Source organism: Momordica charantia (genome assembly GCF_013281855.1).
Source record: "Momordica charantia cultivar OHB3-1 chromosome 8 unlocalized genomic scaffold, Mcharantia_2.0 BLBB01000008.1, whole genome shotgun sequence".
Taxonomy (NCBI): domain Eukaryota; kingdom Viridiplantae; phylum Streptophyta; class Magnoliopsida; order Cucurbitales; family Cucurbitaceae; genus Momordica; species Momordica charantia.
Window position 1 is genome coordinate 1,491,022 of NW_028275166.1, and position 18,563 is coordinate 1,509,584.

General features: G+C 36.3%; 3 protein-coding genes across 4 annotated transcripts; all 3 read left to right on the top strand.

Annotated features, from left to right (window-relative positions):
• Positions 1–3,747: 3,747 nt before the first annotated feature.
• On the top strand, positions 3,748–4,969 carry LOC111004590 (protein PHOSPHATE-INDUCED 1-like). The gene has a single exon (XM_022275645.2). It carries the CDS (start codon positions 3,822–3,824, stop codon positions 4,779–4,781), a length of 960 nt encoding a protein of 319 aa, XP_022131337.2. The 5' UTR covers positions 3,748–3,821; the 3' UTR covers positions 4,782–4,969.
• Positions 4,970–5,543: 574 nt separating this feature from the next.
• LOC111005140 (uncharacterized) lies at positions 5,544–9,839 on the top strand. 2 transcript variants are annotated; one of them, XM_022276533.2, is made up of 2 exons: positions 5,544–6,934; positions 9,625–9,839. In XM_022276533.2, exons 1-2 carry the CDS (start codon positions 5,748–5,750, stop codon positions 9,638–9,640), a joined length of 1,203 nt encoding a protein of 400 aa, XP_022132225.1. In that variant the 5' UTR covers positions 5,544–5,747; the 3' UTR covers positions 9,641–9,839. The 2 variants fall into 2 exon arrangements, with proteins under 2 accessions (XP_022132225.1, XP_022132226.1); XM_022276534.2 differs by having other exon boundaries at positions 5,548–6,934; positions 9,676–9,839.
• A 3,848-nt stretch (positions 9,840–13,687) lies between these two features.
• On the top strand, positions 13,688–17,461 carry LOC111004835 (Class-II DAHP synthetase family protein). Its single transcript, XM_022276054.2, has 5 exons — positions 13,688–14,307; positions 14,397–14,674; positions 15,258–15,534; positions 15,653–15,898; positions 16,939–17,461. The coding sequence occupies exons 1-5, from the start codon at positions 13,771–13,773 to the stop codon at positions 17,203–17,205; spliced, it is 1,605 nt and encodes a 534-aa protein (XP_022131746.1). The 5' UTR covers positions 13,688–13,770; the 3' UTR covers positions 17,206–17,461.
• Positions 17,462–18,563: the final 1,102 nt, after the last annotated feature.

An 18,563-nucleotide genomic window follows, 5' to 3' on the forward strand; every position in this document is an offset into this window, starting at 1 on the left:
TCTTCTCTATGAGTAGAAGGGATGATGAACACACTTAATATCCAACTAGGTAATTCTGAGAGAGTTGATCATAGTATAGCCCGTGCTGAATCCAAGATTCTATATATGTCAGGGGTACAAATGCATATAAAGATTTGAAAAATATCAATCTTATACTACAACTTGGCCATGTGTATTGACTTCTATCTTACAATTGGATAATGTTGTAATTTTTACATTGAACTTTAAAATATGTCACAAAATTTACCGTTCGATAGATTTTCATTTGAAATTTTGTTGAAAAAAATAATCTCACATATGTTTTGCCATAAAAATAATTAATATGATTTAGACAAAATCGATATTACTGTTGTTCTAAGTTTGAAAGTTTTAGTGAGTTATTTGACATTATATTTTGTGCATTAATGGAAGTTAATTTGAGAAATTTGATTTTGTTAAATTAGTAAGTTTTTTAGATTTTTAAAGTGAATGAAACTAACATAAATTTAATAGATTATCTCAGTTTAGGACTATAAACTTAGATTTATTGTAAGAAATATATTCAATCATATAAATTTAATTATTTGGTAAAAAAAAAATTTAAAAATTATTTTTTAAAATGAAAAAAGTAAGACATATTTCATAACAAACAAAACACTTATTTAACATACCAGCTTGCCAGCTGACCTGAGTAATCCGACCTTAGGCCCAACTACTGATTTGGGGCCTGAGAGTCATAACCGAATGGTCACGTCTCTCCTGCCTGCTTATAAAATGGACACTTCACCCCACAATTCAAGTACGCAATTCCTCGAAAAACGACTTGACATAACTCGAACTTATACTAACTTGAGTGTCAGAGTGTTTATTTATTGTGCAGGTTTCACTGAGATCGCACATCGACAACTCGTCCTAGTTAGCACGTGATCGATCTATAAGTTTAGCGGAAAACTACATCAACATGTGCTCAAAAGATTTAGGATGAATTTTAGTTAGCACGTGATCGATCTATAAGTTTAGCAGAAAACTACATCAACATGTGCTCAAAAGATTTAGGATGAATTTGACATATATATATTTTGAATCATTTTTTAATGCTCAAACTAGTCCTTTTAAAATAACCGTCGGGATAATCGTCTTTTTTCCACATAGTTTTTCTAAAAAAAAAAAAACCTAATATAATTTTTTAAAAATAATTTTTTTATTGCGAAAACACAATAATTTTTTTAAAGCATTTTTAGTCCTCTAAGATCATTTAATAAGCTATACAAAAATACACTTTAAATTATTAATTATTGTAGAAGGCCTTTTTTTCCCTTACAAAAGTCACCCATGCACTCACCCTAATTAATTTTCTTTCTAAAGTGCTTACAAAATAAATCTTCTCCCCCAAAACATCTTTGTTTTTAATTATAAGGTATTATGCAAGTTTAAGGTTACCTTTTTTATATTACTAAGAAATCTATTTATTTGATAACTTTTTGTATTTGATAGAAACATTCATAAAATTGTATAAAAATTTTAGAATTAACAAAAAACAAATTATTATTTTTTCTCCGTTTTCAATTTATTTCAAAACATAAATAAAAACATTGTTTTATTATTCTTGAATACATAGATATTGAAATCATGCAATTCCATTTTTTTTTTATTAAAAACAAGAAACAGAAATAAGAAACGAGAACGTTATCAAAATTGACAATTATTTCACACAACTTCTCAACTAAAACCAAACAATGATATCAGCAATACAATTACGAAACCGCATAAATTATATTTGACACATCATATGAAACAACTAATACAGCACATTTTAAGCATTACATCTCCAAAGAGAAAAACAAGAATCAAGATAAAATTATGAACAAGAAGTCCCCAAAAAGGAAGACATGCCATATTTTGATAATCCATTTAATTTAATCAAATTCGGTTTTGTGTTTTGTTTTAGGGGAGGTGGTCACGAGACAAGTACAGCTTTCCAGCCACGGACGTAACAGACAAACAGAATCTAAAACACAAGCCAATTAGTCAAAACCCTATCTCACCGGCGGCTGCCGGAGCTGGAGCCGGAGCTTCCTCCTTCGCCGGCGGCACTTGTTTAATAATTGAGTATTGAGAATCTTCTTCTTCTTTCTTCCCTATCCATAGGCTTCCATTTTTTAATCAACTAGGGCAGAGGGTAGGGTTTGCCGGGCAGGCCTCGTGAACCCCAAAATAAGGCTTTTTCTATTTATTTATTTTTCATTTTTGGGTTTTTGTGTTATTGGATAATGTTTACATACAGCCAATGCTGTTGCAATTGGCAGACTCGTGATTTTGGGTTTACTTTCTATCTTTATTAATTATACGCATTTAATACGCACATTAATTCACCAACATCATTTTTCATCATTTCTTTATCTATCTTATTTATTTTCTTCCCATAAAACCAAACTAAACTTTTTCAACTAAAAAAGAGAGACAGATGTAAAACCTTATTTTAAAACTACATTTGTATTTTCAAAAAATTCCAATACTACAAAAAACCTTTCAAATACATTTAAACGAAAAATTTACATGACATAATTTAGAACGATATCGACAATTAACATCTTAATTTTGCTTTAATAATCTTCTTTCCTAATTGTCAATAGAATTTGCGTATCCATAATTTACTCAATTTTTATCCTCATCTCCATTTTAAGAACGATAATTTCTTCCATATTTTCTCTCTTTTAGTTAATTGTCACGTCATTATAGATGCTCTTACGTCAACTTTCAATTTAAAATATTAATAAATATTTGTTCAAATAATATTTTTGAAATATTGAAACCCACTCCATAGTGTTGCAGTCTAAAACACAGGATTTTCAAACCCTGTATTTAAATCCCTTAAATAAACATTTCTAGAAAGAAGAAAAAAATCAAACGGCTAGCTCTAGGTTCAAGATTTATGAGGCTATGCCAGCTGGGCCTGGGGAGGTCCAGTAAGAGTTTCACTGGAGCTGGTTTAGTGTGCCACCGGCTACCTGGGTACCCAATACGCAGCCTCTACGTGGCATAATTATCACAAACGAATTAAATTACCAAAAACTGGGGAGGAGACTGAGAGCGTCACCTATCACGTGCACATCACGTGTTCCCTCCCATTGGATACCGTCTCCCCTTTATGCCCCCAAACGCTGACTGCCAGTTGGATTGTTTTACGCCCTCTCCATCACTTTTTACATTCATGCACTGCCTCCAGCCTGTCCCCCAACGTCTTTTTCCCTCCCTCATTTCCCCTTTTTACCCCTGCCTCCCCCCACACTCCCCGGGGCATTTCCGACTTTCTCCTCCCTCCCCCTACTGTATCTAAGCTGTAACGCTTTTTGTCCCGTAGCGAGATCGAGACCCAAAAACAAAAAGAGAAAAAAAAAAGAAAAAGAAAAAGAAGGTCTCCTCCTCCCGCTGTAACACACGTTTTCATTTAAAATCCGAAGATTTTTAACTTTCCCATCCTACGGAGTTCATCGCGCGTGTCCCTCACGCTCCAATTCGTCCGGCGCGTTGGTCCCACGCGTGGGGCACGCATCTCAGGCGCATGGGGAATTGGGTCGGGTGTTTCCTCTTTACTTGCTGGCCAATTCTCAGCAATCGTAAATGGGAAGCCACAGCCATAGCCATGGCCATAGCCAATGCCATCTCATTTCTTTTTCTTTTTTCCTTCACTTCTTGGCAGGTTCCTGCCCAACCCCACTTAAACCGCACTAACTTCAATTTTTTCAAAACCCCCATAAATTTTCCTCCTATATATACCCTTTTTCCCCCACAACCTCATCTCATCTCAGTCTCAGTCTCAGTCTCATCTCAGTTCCATAAAAATGGCTTCTTTATCTTCTTCTTCAGCAATGATTCGTCTCCTCTTTGTTATCTCCTTACTCCAGATCTCCTTCGCATCCAGGATGCTGAATGAGCTCGTTCAAGACCAGACCCAGATGCTGAAATACCACAATGGCGCTCTTCTCTCTGGCAAAATCAGCGTCAATCTCATTTGGTACGGCAAATTCAAGCCTTCTCAGAAGGCCATTGTCTCTGATTTTGTGAACTCCCTCTCTTACTCTCGCCCCCAAGTCGGCGAGCCGTCGGTTTCCACATGGTGGAAGTTAACGGAGAAGTATTACGAGCTGTCTTCCAAGAAATCGGCTCCCCTGTTTCTGGCTCTGGGCCGGCAAGTGGTGGATGAAAGCTACTCTCTGGGGAAATCGCTTACTACCAAGCAAATCGTACAATTGGCTTCTAAGGGTGAGCAAAAAGACGCGATTAATGTGGTTTTGACGGCTTCTGATGTGGCTGTTGATGGGTTCTGTATGAGCCGCTGCGGCACTCATGGGTCGGCCTCTGCCACTAAATCCGGTGGGGTTAAGGGGAAGAATTACAAATTTGCTTACGTTTGGGTTGGAAATTCTGAGATCCAATGCCCAGGCCAGTGCGCGTGGCCCTTCCACCAGCCGATTTACGGGCCCCAGTCGCCGCCGCTGATCGCGCCCAACGGCGATGTGGGAATGGACGGAATGATCATCAATCTCGCCAGTCTTTTGGCCGGAACCGCCACGAACCCCTTCGGAAACGGCTACTTCCAGGGGCCGGCGGAGGCTCCGTTGGAGGCCGCCTCGGCCTGCACCGGCGTCTACGGCAAAGGGGCTTACCCGGGCTACGCCGGCGACTTGCTGACGGACTCCACCACCGGCGGGAGCTACAATGCCAACGGCGCTAATGGAAGGAAATTCTTGCTTCCGGCGATGTACGATCCTTCCACATCGGCTTGTTCGACTTTGGTGTGAGAATTTTTGTGGGGTTTGGGGTTAGAATCTGGATAGGATCATAGTGAGAGAGATCGGAAAATGAAATTCGTTGATTTCTTCATTTGTTTTTCTTTATGCACTGTTACGCGGATAAATAATAGAAAGAGCAAATTATCTTTTGTTTGCTTTTATGAATGAAATGGTGTTGTCCACATGATTTTGATCAATTGCTGCTTTCCAAGATCGATTTTCAAGCTTAAATTTCACGGCAGGTGAAGAGGAATAGTTTTCTTTTTGTCCCCAAATTGGAAATGTGAATAGCGATAGCGGAGTTTGGAAATAAATGCAAGTGGATTTGGGTTTTGCTTTTGTTATCCAGTAGCTGGCTTGCCCTGTTTTACTTCGTACTTCCAAAGTACAATGGTAAGTTGGGCCCTAACTTTGCTGGCGTTGGGACATTCCGTTTTTGGACTGAAAGTGCCTAAAATAAAGAAAATGCATAAAACCAAAAATTGATAGGGATTTTGTTTGAAGATTATATAATTAAAATGTGATAAAGAAAATCTAAAAATATAATTTAAGCCTTACAAATTAAAATGTCCGTAATTTGAGTATAGCTTAATTGATCAAGACACATATTTTCGACTACAAAATATTGAGTTTGACTCCTAACTACCGCATGTTGTATTAAAAAGATCTTAACCCCAAATTCTAGACAAAAACAAATATAAAAAAATTAAAGACCAGAGGAAAGAACTATAGGAATTCTTTGGAGGTGAAAATTGAAAAATAAAATGAGCACACCCATAATCGCAATGCAAAAAAAGAAAAAGAAAAAACGTCTTGGGTTTAGAAGGTTGGGCTTCAAAGTGGGCTGTTCCTAGAAAGTTCACCGACTTCTCCGTCGTCCCTGCAAAAAGAATCAAAACCAGAATCAGCTTCCATTTTGCTTCGCCACCCGATCTAACCATCTCCTTTCAGTTCCACTTCTCACTTTCTGCAGCAATGGAACATCCTCACTCGCACCAAACCCTTCTGTCGCCGGACACCTCATGCCCGCCGGCGTCCTCCTCCCCCGCCGCCCACGACTCTACAACTGCGCCATGTGGAACATGCCGCAAATGCGGCGGCCCCACCACTTTTGCTCAGCCGCCCCCTTCGTGGTCGGAAGTTTCGCCGCCTCCAGCCTACCGTCCAATCAGAGCTCCAGCCCTCAATCTCCCTCCCAACGAACAGTCCCGGCAAGCCATAATTCTCTCTCCGGTTCCCCAATCGGAGAAGGTGCCGCTCGTTGGGCCTCCTTTTCTTTTTCAAGCCCCTTCCAAGAAAATCCAATCGCCTGAAGATATCCGCTGCTTCAACGATTCGGATTCGGGTAAGAATTTCCTAGGCTTCATTGTCGCCCTCTCTGAATCCATGCGCGGCCACAAGATTTCCGATCCTTGCCACCAATCGGACACCGTGAATTCCATTATCTCAATCCTTCATTCGTTAATTGATTGGATCGATGAAATACCTCCCACCGAGCAAGCAGCTCGATACGGCAACGTTTCGTACCGAACTTGGCACTCTCGCTTGGTCGAAAACAGCGATGACCTCATCCTACGGCTTCTTCCTGACGATCGAAGATCCGCCACTGTCGAGTTAGTCCCCTATTTCACAGATAGCTTCGGAAATTCGAGCCGAATCGATTACGGCACGGGTCACGAAACGAATTTTGCCGCCTGGTTGTATTGCCTGGCGAGGTTAGGGCTTATTAAAGAAGAAGATTATCAAGCCGTTGTTGCAAGAGTTTTCGTTAAGTACCTGGAGTTAATGAGGAAGTTGCAATTAGTATATTGTTTGGAGCCGGCGGGATCACACGGGGTTTGGGGTCTTGACGACTACCACTTTTTACCTTTCATTTTCGGGGCCTCTCAGTTGATTGACCATAAATACATGAAACCCAAATCTATTCACAATCCTGATATATTGGATAACTTTTCCAATGAGTATCTGTATCTTTCATGTATTGCTTTCGTGAAGAAAGTGAAGAAGGGTTTGTTTGCAGAGCACTCTCCGTTGCTGGATGATATCAGTGGGGTTCCTGCTTGGAAGAAGGTGAACAGTGGGTTGCTCAAAATGTATAAAGCGGAGGTGTTGGAGAAAGTTCCTATTATGCAGCATTTTCTCTTCGGCTGGCTCATCAAATGGTATGACTCCTGAGAATTTTTGTTTTACATTTGGTTGGAGTTTGGAATTCAATTTTAGAACATCTCATGGAGATATGTGTTTACATGAGTTTATGAATCGGTGAACATAAACAAATCATAATAGTGAACGATGAGTTTGCATAGGGTACTCGAATCTATTTTTATTTCAAGAATGACCTCTAGGTTTGCAATGTCTTCTTTTCCTTCTACAAAGCTCTCGTTATGTTCTATTATTCAACAAACTAAAATATTTCTGTTTCGTATATTCATGTTTGAACATGTTTTAAATTTGAAATGAACTTGTATCAAGGTTAATTAGAAGAAGCGAAATGAATCCAGAATAAACTTGACCACAATAATCTCTCTATTTTGTAAGATTAAAACCGATGGAAACCACAAGATTCCTTTGTGATTAAGAACCAAAATAAGACTACATAGTGTAATCTAGCTCTAAGGCAACTTCATTGTTGGTCTTGATATTGTTTAATTTAGAAATGCTTTTCTATTTTGCTAAGCTATTAGTATCAGTTACTTGGTGTAGTAAAGTCTTTTCCGTAGTTTGTTATTGGTTGTGAAATCTGTTAATGGATTCTCTGAAGTGAGTACGACGCTGATAGATTAGGAGTTCAGCAGTCGAAACTAGCGAGTATTTTCTAGTTGTTTGGGAAAGACACACCTCTAGAATATCTGAGCCTTGTATCTTTTTAATTAAATCAATGCTTGTACTTATTTCCTCTCCAAAGCTCTATCATAGATTTTGAATTGTTGAAACTTGAAAGTATTGACTGAATTGAAGTTTATCTTCCCCCACAGTAATAAGGGCTTTCTTTAAGCTTCCTGAAATCAAGCAAACAATTTAATTACTGGCTTTCAAATATAAGGGTGCTTTTTAGTTTACTTCCTGATAAACCTTAGTCACTAGAAGCCCAAGCTAGACTGCTGGTGAGCTATTCTGTCAACAATGGAATTGTTAACATCAGCATCGAAGCTTCTTGCTATATAAGATTCCTTAACCATAGATGTGTGTACATGTCATTGAGAAATCATAGACGAGTCTTCATCATGTATTTGAGGATATTGTTATGCATATTACCAAACCTTTTCTGCTGTTTTGCTTAGCAGAAATGATGGGATAAGACCAAAGGGTCAGGCATTTTTTGTAGTGGGTACTACTTAGGCATAAATTCTTTGGCAGAAAGCTTGGATATAGTTCTTTGTTGGTATATGTGGTTAGAGAGGAATTGCAGCCTTTTTTGTTTTTGTTTATAAAATGAACATAAGGATTCAGTTGAATATTTAGACCTCGCTCATTTTGTGGCCTCTTCTTGGAACTCTCTTGATGGAACTTTTGGTACTTTTATATGAGTGCCAATTAAGCGACCTTTTCTGTAATCATGCTGGCTTGGGTTAGGATATGTATATGTACCTTATCCCATCGACCTTTTTCCCCCCTTCACATGCTTATATAATAGGTATTCTTGTTTCAAATAAAAAGTTTAGGTCTTTTCTACTGCAAAACATGCGTGCTTGGTAGGCTTCTTCCCTGTCACTTTGTTTTCTTATAAATACATGGCACAGTAAATGGTTTAGCGTTCTGTAGGAAGATCTGATTGGTTTAATTTCTCTGTGTCAATAGTCAGCACAATTATTGATGTCAAGGCCAAGCTATGTCACAACCATCATGGATTCATGGGATAGCCTAGTGGTCTATAAGGGCCAAGTAAATAGCAAACGGCTTAGAGGGAATGAGTTCAAACCATGGTGGCCACCTACCTAGGATTTAATATCCCACGAGTTACCTTGTAAACCAAATGTAGTAGGGTCAGGTGGTTGGCCTGTGATTAGTCGAGATTTGTGCGCAAGCTGGTCCGGACACACGGATTTAAAAAAAAAGGACCAAGTTATGACACTCTATAATAAGAAAAGAGATATTTTCAAGTGTCCAGTTTCATTCCCATCCTGTTTTCCTCTCTCTTGCTCTAAATTTTATCCGTGTTCCTACCAACTGGAACATAACTTAACTGGTTAAAACAGGTATTCTCGATTAAAGGTTCGAATCACTACTTCCACATGTTGTTGATTGCAAAATTCTTATTCGGTCCCTCTTATCTTTCAATAAGAAACATGATCCTAGAAAGGAAGAGGAACTAGTTTCCGCCTGCTCCAACAGCAAAATTATTCTGCCCTAGATTTTAGTTACTATTATTCCTTGGAAATTCTGTATCTATCCAAGGCACTTCCTCTCCTTTTGATAAATATTGCTCTTTCTGAATAGGACTCAAGTGTTTTCTCTTGCCCCGAGTGTCTGAGGGCACAGAACAAATGACATTCTTCTATAACATAATGGGATAAGAAATTGCCTTCATTCACTTCTTCGGTAGTTCTTTCACTCATTTTGGTAGTTCACCGGGGAGATTGATTCTCAATCAAGGTGGCCATTCCAAAACATATCTCCTGCACCCTGCACAGATTGGGTTTTGGGGTGGTGGGGGATAAGAGAGTGAGGAAAACGAATGGTTGGAAGACGGCACTGGCGGATAATTGCCATTTGTTAAAGAGTATTGCTTGTGATACAATCATACACTATACAGCATCAGTCTTGGACTCTCGGTTCTTGAAAAAAACCAATATTTGGAGTATTTTTCTGTGATTCTATGTTCAGGAATGACTTGACGTTATGATTTCTGTAGGAGGATGCTTGCTTAGATTGCACTCTGACCCGTCTTCCTTGATTCTGGCAGGCAATAAATTGTGGACACCATCTGTGGGCTTCACACTACTCTGCTAACTAATTTTGTAGAAGCATAAAAGTGGAAACTGGGAAAGTGTATGTACTTTCTTCAACTCTCTCCTGACTTGTTCTAGTCTCTGTTTCATTCCATTTATATAGTTCCAGTTGCCTTTAGTTTGATGAATCCAAATAAGAGAATCAAACATTCAAACTAGAATCTCAAGTACATATGAGAAATGGAAATCTTCTGAAAATTTATGACCACAAAAAATCTCTTACAATTGAATCAACCTACAATTTTTCGGTTGTATATGTTGGAGAATTGAACCGACTAATAAGTCTACTTCAAATTGGTCTTATAATTTGGACAAAAAAAAATCATAATAAGATTTAGGTGTTCTTTATTATAGATACAAAGGTATTTAATCGATTAGGAATACTTTGACCGATTTTTCCGAACATTAATATTTTATTAATTAAAACGTACACTTTTTCTTCAACTTGACTTGACGCAATAGATCATCTTCAGCTTGACTTTGTGGACTGCGCCTAACCTCTCTCAAATTAACAATAATGAGAAATCAAATTATCAATTTGTTCATTATGATTTAAAAAAATTTGAATTTAGTTCGGATTTGTTTTAATTTGATCTCTATGATTTAAAAATTTTCAAATGGGTTCTTATGATGTGTTAAATCTCATCAATCGTCCTTAACACATTTTCTATATGTATACACAATGAGTTGGTGTTTTTAGGTGGACTAACTTTGTTGGTTGTCAAAGGCGAAGTAAATAATAGGAAAAAAGATGCATGGATCTTTAGGTAGGTAAAATAAAACTTTTATAAGGAGATAATTTATAAGATTTAATATTTTATAGGGATGAAGTTGGTAGTTCAATTTATTTATTTACAAGAAAGTTGGTGGTTTAATCTAAAATTAAATAGAAGAGGAAGAAAGTGGTAGGGTTGGGTGGGTCAAGATGTGGTGGCATTCGAGCCCACCAACTCCCAACTTATGTGGTGTGCGGCTGTTTTTCTCTCTCTCTTATTTTATTTTCTTCGATATTATTTTAGTTGATGTAATTTTGATTTTGATTCATTTTCATGATTTAAAAATATTTATTTTAATTTATCTATTTTTAATTTATATTGATTTTCGTTCCTGTAATTTTGAAATGTTTGTTTTACTTTCTGTACTTTAGATTATTTTCGTTTTTGTTTTTATACACAACAGGAAATCATGATATGTATTTACGGTTATGTTTCAAGAAATTCAGTGAATGAAGCGTTGTGCTAAAATTATGTTTAAAAGAAATGAGATACAAATGAAAATAAAAATATTAATGTCATCATTTTTAAAAAATACAGAGACAAATATTTTGACTTTGGATCGACTACTTTATTATCCCGATAAGCGTACTAAGTTACTAACATGTCTTTGTCATTATTTTGCACGTTTTTTATTTCTACTCTATGAAAAATGAAATACACGCCTAATATTATCTTTTTATATCAATTATCAAATATATATTACCTTTGAGCATGCCGACAAATAATCGTTCCATTGATAAAATGTTTGTTTTTTTTTTTGTCTACATATAAGTTTTCTATTCAAACTTTAAAACTACCATTCATTTTATTTCCAAACTTTGAAAGTTTAGATTTATTTTTGTTGATTAAATGTTTAATTTTATTACAAAAGTAAAAATTTTAAATTTTAATATAAGTTTCATGTGATATTATTTATTATTCGTATATGTTATGTATTAAAAGTTAAATATATAATTCAATCTACAACGTTTGTATTATATTAAATGATGTGACTTTATAATTATTGAAATTCTATCTACTCCGCACAATTTGAGGCTCGTCCAGGTTGTGAATTATTGTCAATTTCATTTTCTTAAAAAAATGTCAATTTCAATAAAATATGTCGAGCATATATTAAAATAAACAAATTAAAAATTAGAGGGAAAAAAAAGGCGATGTCAAGTTGGGCGGGTTGGTGGGCTCGGTTGGTGGGGTGGCGTTCAAAGTGCTGACCGGACGTTTTCTAACCCTTCATTTGGTGACCCCACATCCTAATTTTTTTTTTCTCTCTATTTTGTAAATAAATATCTTTTTTTTATATAAATATATATCGATGATTTTTTTCAGTCCTTATACATATACTCGCACGTTGAACTCAAAAAGCCTTTTAGTTGAATTTGTTACGGATAGGAAAAGATTATAACTTAGTCCAATTTGAATTGGAGTTCATATCTAAATAATTTGAATTATCGAAGATATTCGGTTAACTTTAAGGTTTTCCTCTCTATAAATATGGAAAAAATACTTGTAATTCCTACTTTTTATTATGCTTCTCATCAAATTTCTTCAGATCTTATTTTATTCTACTTGAGTGTAATTTCTATTAGGTCAATATTTTAAGCGTCGTATAACTGTATAATCGTTTTGTAAAACGGTACAACATAACAATATCATATGCATCCACCTATAAAATGATGCTCACTCCGTATTTACTATTGAACTATATTTATATTGGCAACTAACGATTAAAATTAATTTTAAGACAATGCATAATCAAATATTTTTGTATTTTAATTAAAGTTATTTTATAACAAATGTTTGTTAAAGAAACATACTTGACACCAACACCATATAATAAAGACACTATTCTTCAACCCTATTAATTCAACTATAGTTAAAGAACTCGAGTCAATTAATTGCCGAAAAAAATCTGTCTTATCCTAATATAATTAATTAAATCATTGATTAGTGTGTGAGCCACGTTTTTTATTTCTCAGCCTAGCCGGACTCTGACACCCATTAATGTGTGTGATATTTAACAAAAAAAAACTGTCTGCCACGCTATTAAAAAATATAAGAACAATATATTTAATCATTAATGTTCGGCAGATTTTTTATTTTTTATTTTTTAATGTAAATTGAGAAGATAGAAGTCTAAATGTTGGACTTAAAAAAAGAAGCAGGCATCAATCAATTATGTTCAGAAAGAATATTAATTCTATAGAAATTATGGTTTTGACATTTATATTGTGAAAATTCAAGGATACATTTACGAACTTAAAAAACCAATTAACATAAAATACAAACAACAACGAGATATATTTTCAAATCTATAAAAATTAGATCTATAATATTAAAAAAAATTGCTTTTAAAATTTTACGAAGAAATAATTAATTAAATCTCACATGTTGAATTCGAAAAATGAAAAAAAGACATGTTGTTGTAAGTAAACTTGTGAATAGAAAAGGAGGAGACGTAGACTTTCAAAACTATTAGTAGTAAATACCACCGCCAACGTGCTATTTATAAAAATACAAACACGTTAACATATTTGAAAAATATTTTGTTTTTGTTTTTGCATTCTTTTTCCTCCCTATGTTAGTTCAAAAATATTTTGTTTTTTATAGTATCATTTCGCAAAATTGATATGTTTACGAAATGATTGATAAGATGGGTGAATTTGAGCTCCATATCAAAGCTTACCATTTTCTTTTGTCGACTTAAGCTATGATTATATTTGTCTAAAAAGAAAAGCTATGATTATATTTTGATTTTTGTGGAAATAAGTATTTATATCTTAAAAAATGTATACTACGGGGTTGGTGAACACACTAGGATAAAGCAATCACAAAATCATTTTCCCCAACTACCACCACTCAAATTCTCAAATTAATAATATAAAATATAAAATATCCACTTAATCTACAGCATTATTTTATTTTTTCATATAGATAATTCATTTATTTTTTTACGAACCAATATAAACATTAATTCAAAATTTAATAATCAAATTTGAAGTTAATAGTTAGGTACTGTTTTTGTTTAAATTATGTGATTAAAATTAAATTGCGCCGTTAGTTTGAACTTTTAACCAGTGCAACAGCTAATACAGCACTCCGTTTAATTTCGGCTCCGTCTAGACGGCGCCTAATTTTCCATTTTAAAACAAACAAATAAATAAATCGTGGCTCCTGCCTGGAACTGTGCCATGGCGTCTATTTAAGATCCGTGTGCGCAGAAGTTATCGCAGCAGCAGCGAACTGCCGCGGAAATCGAAGAAGGCAGCTGAATCCATGGCGCTCTCTGGCAGTTCCATCGTCCCTACAAAATCGTTTGTTCAGACTCAGTGCCTTCTACCTTCCTCTAAACCTCACCATTGTTCTCTGCCCTCCAACGATCAGAAGCCCCGGCGGATCGTCGCCAACGCTTCCGAGTCTGCGAAGAATCCTATTGTTTCCGATGCACCGGCGGAGAAGAAATCAGTTTCATCGACGGTGCAGACGGTTCAGAAGGTGGGTTCTGAGAAATGGGCCATCGAGAGCTGGAAGTCCAAGAAGGCTCTGCAGCTTCCCGAGTATCCAAATCAGGAGGAGCTCCATTCGGTGCTTCATACGCTGGAAGCGTTTCCCCCAATCGTATTTGCCGGAGAGGCGAGGAGCCTGGAGGAACGCCTGGCAGATGCAGCGATGGGGAATGCTTTCCTTCTACAGGGCGGGGATTGTGCTGAGAGTTTCAAGGAATTTAACGCCAATAACATCCGTGATACTTTTAGGATTCTTCTTCAAATGGGTGTTGTTCTGATGTTTGGAGGACAAATGCCAGTCATTAAGGTCTCATTTCGTTTGCTTCTGTATGTAATTTTCATTTTCTTCGATGATTTCAGTTAAATTGATATGTGAATCTGGAATTGGTTGTCTAGGTTGGTAGAATGGCCGGCCAGTTTGCGAAGCCGAGGTCGGACCCGTTCGAAGAGAAGAACGGCGTAAAGCTACCAAGTTACAGGGGAGACAATATTAATGGGGATGCTTTTGATGAGAAGTCGAGGACTCCAGATCCTCAGAGGATGATTCGGGCCTACTGTCAAGCTGCGGCAACTTTGAATCTTTTAAGGTCTTTTGCCACTGGTGGTTACGCAGCCATGCAGAGGGTCACACAATGGAACTTGGATTTTGCAGAGCACAGCGAGCAGGGAGATAGGTATTTGCTTAATTCTGTTTCTGACACTTTCGTCTTCTTAAATTTATTCGGAGTCAAACAGAGAACGGTTCTAAGAGCTAAACGAATTTTTTCTCATAAAAAGAGCTAAAATAAATCTTGGGCATTCGTCTGGCTTTTGAATTTCCTTTTTCTTTCGATAAGAATCATCGGGATTTTGATTATTCTTTCATTTCCGTGCCCTTTCCGGCATGCGTCTTTGTCATATTTTCTTCTGTATTAATTGGAGAGATCTTTTAAGAGATTTACTGCACAACCATAAACGTGGAATTCTTTTCCCTTTGATCCCAGCTTGTTAGTGATCGGTCTCCTCGAATTTGCGTATTATCTTTATGTCCAGCCAATCATGATCGACACAGACTTGTAATAATTGGAGAAAAAGCAAAACCAACCTTCTTTCTTTTTGGGGAATTGAATGCCCTTTTTTTTGGTTTATGCACATCATTCTTCATATGCAAGAATTGGGACTTAATTGACATTAATTTCTACTTTTGGGTACAAGATATTTCAGGTTTGCTGATAAAATTCGGTTTTAAGTCATTTTATTATTCTTTTGGTGTTTCAGATACCAGGAACTCGCCCACCGAGTCGATGAGGCCCTTGGATTCATGGCTGCCGCTGGACTCACTACTGATCATCCTATCATGACAGCAACCGATTTCTGGACATCTCATGAATGTTTACTCTTGCCATATGAGCAGTCGCTGACTCGGTTGGATTCGACTTCTGGTCTTTACTATGATTGTTCTGCCCACATGCTTTGGGTGGGCGAACGTACCAGGCAGTTGGATGGTGCACATGTTGAATTTTTAAGAGGGGTTGCTAATCCCCTGGGGATTAAAGTAAGTCATCAGATCTGTTGTTTAGTTGATAATTTGATAACAAAGACATATGATCATATCTTGTTTCCAAATTCCATGGTGTATAAATTGACTAAATAAGGTGAATCTTGTGGTGTAGGTAAGCGATAAGATGGATCCAAATGAGCTAGTTAAGCTCATTGAGATTTTGAATCCTCAAAACAAGCCAGGGAGGATAACAGTGATCACCAGAATGGGAGCTGAGAACATGAGAGTGAAGCTTCCTCATCTGATCAGAGCTGTTCGCAGGGCAGGGCAAATTGTCACATGGGTTAGTGATCCTATGCATGGGAACACTATCAAAGCTCCCTGTGGTCTTAAGACTCGCCCCTTCGACTCAATCAGGGTATGAAATTCATCTTTATTATTATACATACTGCTAGGCTACATCAGGAAGGCATGACTAGTAGAACTTTGAGCTACTGCGTATTAACATGATATTCATAATTTTAACACACGATCAGGGAAAAAAACATTGGAAAAGTGGAAAGCAAAGTCAAATTCTAATTGGGTTCTTAAAGCATGTTTGGTGATTGTATTTAGTTCCTTGCGCGTATGCTGTGTGTTGTTTCTCCCCTCTATAATGGACAATATTTATAACTATGTGGCATTGATTTAGCCCCTTAATGGATGTTTTCAAGTTTTCAACCATTATGGTTTCTGTCACTCTTAGGAGTTGGGAATCTGTTTATAGCCATTAGAGCATTAACTTTAATCTCCAAATCTCTAGATCTTCCCTATGAAGTGCTTGGAATTAGTGCTGGATGAACAGCAACAGCAGCACTCAGTTGCTTTAATTATTTCTTATTTCAAGTACTTCGCCACTTGGAAAATAATTGCAAAAAGAACGGTAAAAAGGTACTGTAGATATTATTTTGTCTGTTCAAACGAGGATGAGGTAGGAAATGGACGACTTGAGAAAGATTTTTGTGTAATAAGTCAAAATAAGGTTCGTGCACCAAAATTGTTCTTTAAGAATTGGGGTTGGTAGGTGAGAGGAGTAGTTGTGTTTCCCTATCACCAAGTTGGTTGCACCTTTTGAACAAACTTTTCGATTATGATATTTTTAACCTCTAACTCCTTAAGTTGCTTCTTTTACCTGTCATTGTGGGTCATTCAAGTTGAGAAGTAATTCTTGAAGCTACGTAACGGGTTTAGCTGAAACTTCATTTTCAATGTCAACCCCCACTAACAACAAGTTTTAACGGTTATTTGTGCCAATTTGTGCCTAACTTAACTGGTTATGGTATATATCCCTAATTAAAAGGCCGTGAGTTCAAATCCATACCTTCACGTGTTGTTGTACTAGGAAAAAAATAACTGCCATCTGTAAGTCTTAGGTTGGTTTGAAGAAAGTGAGTAGTAATATAGAAATTGTGTTGGCAGGCTGAGGTGAGAGCATTCTTTGATGTGCACGAGCAAGAGGGCAGCCACGCCGGGGGAATTCATTTGGAGATGACCGGGCAGAACGTGACAGAATGCATCGGCGGGTCGAGAACTGTGACGTTTGACGACTTGGGCTCACGCTACCACACCCACTGTGACCCTAGGCTCAATGCTTCGCAATCTCTTGAGCTCGCCTTCATCATTGCCGAGCGCTTCAGAAAGAGGAGGATCAAGTTGCAGACCTCTCTTCCTTCTTCTGGCCTGTAAAATGCTTTAGTAGAGTTAAGTTTGTACTTGTAATATTTTCTTGTCTTTTTTTTTTACAAACTTCCGCCGCCCCCTCTTTGGCTGTATCAATTATGGTATTTGTTAGTTTGCTTTCGAGGGTCAAATGATATGATAACTTCGTTGTACTTGTATTACACTGAAACTGTTGGTTTTTGGCTTTTGGGAGCCTCACAGGGACAGAGGTTATGATTAATAAGCTTAACAAATGGGTTGAATTAGACCCTACCATTCCCAACGGTTTATCTCGTACTCCTTTCTTTTTTATATGTTTCGAATTGAATTATATATTTTTCTAAGTTCTAATTTATAGTTTTCAGTATTGTTCTTTTGAATGTAAATATAAACAGTTATTTTAAATTTTCAATAAGGAAAGAGAACCCAACGGTATATAAAAACTGAAAACAATATATAATTAGTCACACACGTTCTGAACCTATCTCACCTACCGTTTTAATGGGTAAACATCCCAAACGTTGAAACATACTACAATCTTAGGTGGTGAAGAGTCGATGTCGAGGAAAAATATCATGTTAAACAAAGGTATTAGTGCTTGGATGGCAGCTCAAGATCAACCTCATAAACACCTTATATTCTTTGAGGAAGTTTTACCTTCCAATTGGGTAATCGTTTAAAATAAAATGTTTATTTTTCTTAGTTCAATAAGGCAAAACCTGGATGATTGAATCGATTCTTAGAAAATGCAATAAATGTCTTTATCTATCAAATCATATTCATATATAGACAATGAAACAAAATTCATTGAAAATGCAATAAATATCTTTATCTATCAAGTCATATTCATATATAGACAATAAAACAGGTTTAGGTTTACGAGTTTATGAATAATGATAAAAGTTAGTTCAAAGAAATTGTAATGGGTGGCCAATATTTTTGTGGAGGAATACGATTTTGTAAATAAGATGATTTTGTAAGGTAAAGATTTATCATCTATACTATACAAGTGATATAGGTTTAATACTACAAAGTTGAGCATTCTTTTTTTAAATTTATTTACAGCTTATACTACATTTATTGTTATTTATGTTAGAAATAAAAAGAAGAACTAATTTTGTTATTGATATGCCCCTATCAAAAATTTGAACTAATAGTCCCGATGAATCAATCCTCCTCCGTAGAATTATACAGAATTTAATGTTTAATTTCACTCCATTGAAAGTTGGATGTAAACAAAAATTTTAAATTGGTCCATCCTAATCCTAATATAATTCAATGGATGAAGACACCAATAAAAAAATGTGAGTTCGAATTACCATTCTATGGTACTAAGAAAGTAATAGGTTAAATATATATATTATTTTAGTTTGTAATGTTTTTGG